Source organism: Anarrhichthys ocellatus, unplaced genomic scaffold (assembly GCF_004355925.1).
Source record: "Anarrhichthys ocellatus isolate YVR2014 unplaced genomic scaffold, GSC_Weel_1.0 scaffold23, whole genome shotgun sequence".
In the NCBI taxonomy this organism is placed as follows: domain Eukaryota; kingdom Metazoa; phylum Chordata; class Actinopteri; order Perciformes; family Anarhichadidae; genus Anarrhichthys; species Anarrhichthys ocellatus.
Window position 1 is genome coordinate 3744354 of NW_022280053.1, and position 5429 is coordinate 3749782.

General features: G+C 41.2%; 1 protein-coding gene across 5 annotated transcripts in view; it reads right to left on the reverse strand.

Moving 5' to 3' along the window:
- The window catches only part of fubp3 (far upstream element (FUSE) binding protein 3), a 17306-nt gene extending 14253 nt beyond the window's left edge, over positions 1-3053 (reverse strand). For all 5 annotated transcript variants that reach the window (XM_031860186.1, XM_031860187.1, XM_031860185.1 and 2 more), the window contains exon 1: positions 2937-3053. In XM_031860186.1, the coding sequence (XP_031716046.1) occupies positions 2937-3035 (99 nt within the window). In that variant the 5' untranslated portion in view covers positions 3036-3053. The remainder of the gene's footprint in view (positions 1-2936) is intronic.
- Between the last annotated feature and the right edge of the window lie 2376 nt (positions 3054-5429).

Consider the following 5429-nt stretch of genomic DNA (forward strand, 5'->3'; position numbering starts at 1 on the left):
GGGGGGGCTGCTGTTTTCCATGACATCGTATGTCGAGCAGCCTCAATAGCATTTAGATGGAAGTCAATACTCAAGAAAATGCTTAAAACTTTTGAGTTTAATTAGTTTTACTCCCGAGTTATATTTCACTACAGCTGAGCAGATACCAGAGTAATATCTCCCAAATCACCCGTTTTATAAGGCGTGTCCAGAATAGTATGGTTGTAGGTTGTTATTGGATTTCACAGTATTTGTATTGACATGTTGCATCTTGTTTTATTAATTACAAACTAAAGCGGTTACTGTTGATCAAAACACTGTTGTAACATGATTCAATAGACGCTTATCTATTGCTTGTTCAGTGCGAGGCAAATATCTAGTAAGTTCCACCAGCATACACCGAGTTTATAATCAACGCAATGATTCAAACGCATGCATACAGCAAAACTATGTTAATATGAACTTAATCGCGCTCTGTATAAAACAAAGTAAAGGGGATCACAGAGAGCAGGAGGGGGATGGACGGAGGGCTAACCGGCCCACTCCTTGCCAGATGGTGGCTGCGATTCACAATTTTGTTATTTAATAACTAAAAAGGGAAGAAAGATGAAGAGAATTAGCAGTTTTTCTATTGTTCTGTGAAATCGACCTGAAAATGCTGGTGTGGACGCACTTTTTTTTGCATAATTTTAAACTGTTTATTATAGACGGAGTCTTAGGTGTAATGAATTATCGTTGATTAGGGTCACTAAGATCTTTAAAATAAACTACCTCGATCAGATAAATGAAGTCTTGCCAGCTTTGAGGATCAAAGAACCTATTTTGACAAATTTTACTTTGTCTGATGCAGATTTACCCGAGTGTAGTACATAAAGATGCATTCGTGTGCACATAAGCATTAGCTACAGAGGCGTCTTGCAGCAGTCAGGTCAAGTACAGTCACGCAGTCTGTTGGATTTTATGTCAAAGTGTCCCGAACAAACTATCCAGCAAACTATTCCAGAAAGGAAATCCTGTGACATGTGGGTTCATGGGAACCAAAGTATGTATGGTTTAAATTTAGGGTCCGAGAACACCTTGTCCATTGGGCGCTGTGGCACAACTGTTCGGTCACAGAGCTACACGATTCACTCGATGTGGTCTTCATGTAATGCATGAATTGGTGTGTACGTTTTCATCAGTTTACATGAAATACATTGCAAAGCAATTTCAGCTCATGCAGCTTAAAGATTTAAGTAGAGAACCCGTGACACCTTTAACTGCATCTGTGGGAACAGCTAACATACACGTCAGTGTAAAGAAGCATTAAACAAGGCCTCCACTTCCTATCTCTCAGACTTCTGCTGCATCAATGTCATATGATAACACGCAAAACCAACAAGAAGACTTCCCTTTTCTATAAAGTACATGGAGGCGTGCAACAATCCACAATGCAACACCAGCCACGAACAGTGTGGCAGATATACATAACTTTTTACGAGGGTTAATATGCGATTCATTCTGATGATAGTCTTTGATTATTAACAGCAGTATCTATGGCCCTTCTGCAATTAATGATCAAAGAGTGAGAGGTAGATAACCACAACTAAATCCCTCGTAACCTACTTGTTGTCACTGCTAAGAGGCCGACATGAAGCTTTTTGTTTTAATCTGAGATGTTGTGAACGTGGTGTGAAGCATACATGTGAGAAAGTGGAGGAAGGAGGGATTACTTCACACGTCACGTTTGTATCTGGGTGGACTCAAAATTGGACTACATGTTCCCAAATTCACTAATAATGAGCATTAAACTCAGTATCTGTTATGCAAGATATTTAAACATCTTTTTTACCATCGTATGAATTACGGGATTAAAACACGCAGGGACAAATTTGGCTGTTATGGACATAATCTACACAGGGGGAAAGATTAACTGGTAGCTGTGTGACTAAAGTCCAATTCACACTGTATTAACAGCAGTCAGCGAAATACTTACCTTCTATTGATCAACTTAATGGTGGCCTAAACTACAGTGACTACAGTCACGATCTGAAACTAGTAAATATCAGGTAAACAGGGGAGCAGTGAAATGCAGATTGGAAGTTTTAAATTATATTTTCTGGTATTTTCCAGGCAGCAGTGGAAAAAAACAAATGTGCTCCACAGGAGGAGTGGAGGGGGGCTTATTTGAACAGATGACGTTACACTACATGGCCTTACTCCGACGCTGCCTTTTGGGACACAGTGCCACACACGCTAGCTAGCTAGCTAGCTAGCACCAGCTCCTAGCTAGCTTACTCGCATGTATGCTACTACGCAAAAAAACACGTTTCAAGTTTTAAACACGAGCTCGTTGTTAAGTTAAAGACGGGGGATGGACGTTAGTATTGCACGTGATCCCCTTTTAAGCTCAAAGTGCGTCTCTTTTAATTGGGCAACAGCCGGTTATACAGAAGCTATCTCAGGACCAAGAACTAGCATGCTAACTTTATTGACAGCGTGTCAGGCAGCTCGGCGTTTAAGGATTTACGTCTAAACGTAATATTAGCCATGGTCACGTGGCGGGTCAAGCTGCAGGGTATCAAACTTGTGATAGTAAATTAGCTAGCTAAGCTAACTGCAACTTATGTTGCTTCACAACAGGTTGCAGTGTGTCGGTTTAACTTACTAAAGTTGCACAAACTTCGACATAATGAGAGGCCTCCGTGTTTTGCGTCAGACGTGGTTTGTGTGGTTGTTGTGACAGCTTTTCCTCGGTTACTTAACGCGTCTCGTGTCCCGTGTAAACTCTAATCTGTCCTCTCAGCTATGCTGCCTCGGCTACTTAACGTTAGCTTGCTAGCTTGCTGGGTACATGAGGAGTGTTGTATAGTAGGGGGTCCGGGGTGCCCCGACCACAGTCCTGCCCTGCTCCACATGCAAACACGTTGTTTGTGGTCCGAAAGCGCTACACGTGTGTTCGCTGGAGAGCATTTTACCTGTCGGACCCGGCGTATCGTGTCTGCGAAGTCATCTTTCGTTCCGGGCTGAGCCACCGAGGCCTGTCCCTGAACCAGCTCCGCCATCATCATCATCATCCGCCTCGGCAGCTGAGAGCCACACTTTAAAAAAAAAAAAAAAAAAAAAAAGGAACAGCACACGTGCCAAACCAAAGCTCCGCGAGCCAGATGATCTCGCGAGTTGATCGAGGACCACATAGCATGTTGGCAAAGACATAACAACTTTAGCATAACTAAAGAGGATAATTTATTTTTGTTACAAGTAACATACAATAAATATATGAGTATATATACAAATATATATGTGTAATTATATATAACTTAACTTTTTTTGCTGTCAGAGTTTATAAAAGAGTTTTCATGCATGACTTTTATATGATAATTCAGCCACAGATAATCCTAATGAAAGAAGAGTTCATTGTAGGGTTGTTATTTTAGATAGATGTAACACATCAGCTCTGGTATGTTAAAATATATACTGGCAACTGCAATCTCTGGAATATCTTTGTATGTGTAGATACACCCGGTCAATTAATTTGATTCTGATTCTGGTATAATAAGGCCAACTAAAGTTGCTATACTTCCACTGCATTGGGGCGGTTGTGACTCAGGAGATTGACCTGGGTTGTCCTTAAATCACAAAGTTGGCGGTGGGATCGCTGGCTCCTACTGTTCGCATGTCAGAGTTACTCCCTGGGCTCTTTACAGCAGCCCACAGCTTCTAAAATGCTCAGGATGGGTTATATACATAGATCAAATGTCATGTATGTATGGATGTGACAATTTAAAGTTGAAGTTGAAATATAGTTGAAACAAGACAACTAAACTAATCAGCTAACAGCAGCAGGCCTTGCTTAAGGCCTCCATGGCAAAGAAAGAGAGCCATGTTGAGTTGTTATTCATCTACCTGAGACATCTACACTGTGCCACCTTGCTCCCTCATGTGCCTCAATGTGTTCTGTAATATTGTTAAAAAAGGAAAAACAAAGAGTCACATAAATGTTTTAAACTGACTTTTGCTATGTATATTCCTAACATTGAAAGCTGTTTTGTCCGAATATAAAAAAAATCCCATCTGGCACAAAAAAAATGCACATTGAGGAATATTGTTTTTTCCCTTGCTGCACATGTGGAAACATCTTGTTGCACATCTGGAAAATGCCAGCAGCTAGACAGAAGAAAGTAAAATTGCTGCAAATTCCCAAACTGTTTATGCAAAACAGTTCCTGCTCCATAAATTGTATCCAAACCTCAATGAGCAAAGTCTCACCAGTAAGGACTAAAATGATTGTGTCCAGCAGAGTTAGAGTCAGAGTTATTTCAGGGTTCATTTCTGAGTGACTGATGAAGCTTTTCTTCAGGATCTATGCATTTGGTTCATTTTCTTAATGATGTACACGGGGGCCTCCCTACTGATATTAAAGGCTCAAATCTGTCAGATATCTTATGGCCACATTATTTTAAAACACGACACAGCATAAGTAATATGAGTAAATGCACAAGCCTGAAGCTTGTGATAAACTTGATAACATATGTGCTGTTTCTTAACACTTAAATAACCGTTTCCCGATACAGTTACATATATGCAACATGCTCATGCAGCTGCTTGAACAGGGATGATTGACCTCGAACTTGAGACAAACAGATTGGCGTGCTGCGTCTTACAGACATCCGTACAGATATCAATTTCCCTTCTTTGTCAGCCCCTGGGCATGTTATCACCTCCAAAAAAGAAGCTGGGAAATTAAGTGGGAGCTGAAGGCTGTTCCCAGACCGGCACCTCTAAATGAAGACCTCCAATTTAGCATGACTGAAGTATGATCCCGGCTATTCAAGCATATTGCTACCATGTGCTGTCCAATGTATTCAATGTGGCTGGGACATGATTTTAGAGCTCTGGTATCAAAGGGTAAGTCAGGTGGTGGTCATCATATACAGCCAGGCTATTCAGACATGGAAGCAAAAACACACACACACACACACACACACACACACACTACAATGAATTCAGCCCCCATCTGGTCAAACAGGCTAGAGAGTAAAGGCAGTTAAAGCAGGTGTGGATCTCTGGCGTCCTGCCAATCAAGCAGTGGGAATTGACTCAGAGTTGACCAAGTGTGTGTAGATGTGGTTACAGGCTGATCAAGTGTCACGCACAAACACAGCTTCCTGCCCGTCATTGTCTTGCAGAGAATAGACTCTTGTTCCCAGGGTTCACTATCGTGAAATGAGTGCATCTTCAGCAAAGCATTTGGTCTCTCAAGAATAAAAACAATTTCAAGAAATCATCAACGTGTGCCGAATAATTGATCCACTTTTCTTTTCATTTCAATGAAGTGTATAAGAAAATGTGACGTTTTTGTGGTCAGGCAAGTGGCCAGACATACCCAGCTGGACACCCAAGCATTTAGAAAAAGGAACGTCAATATTGCCACACTTAATCTTTTTAACTACTGAGCTTTTACCTCCTCC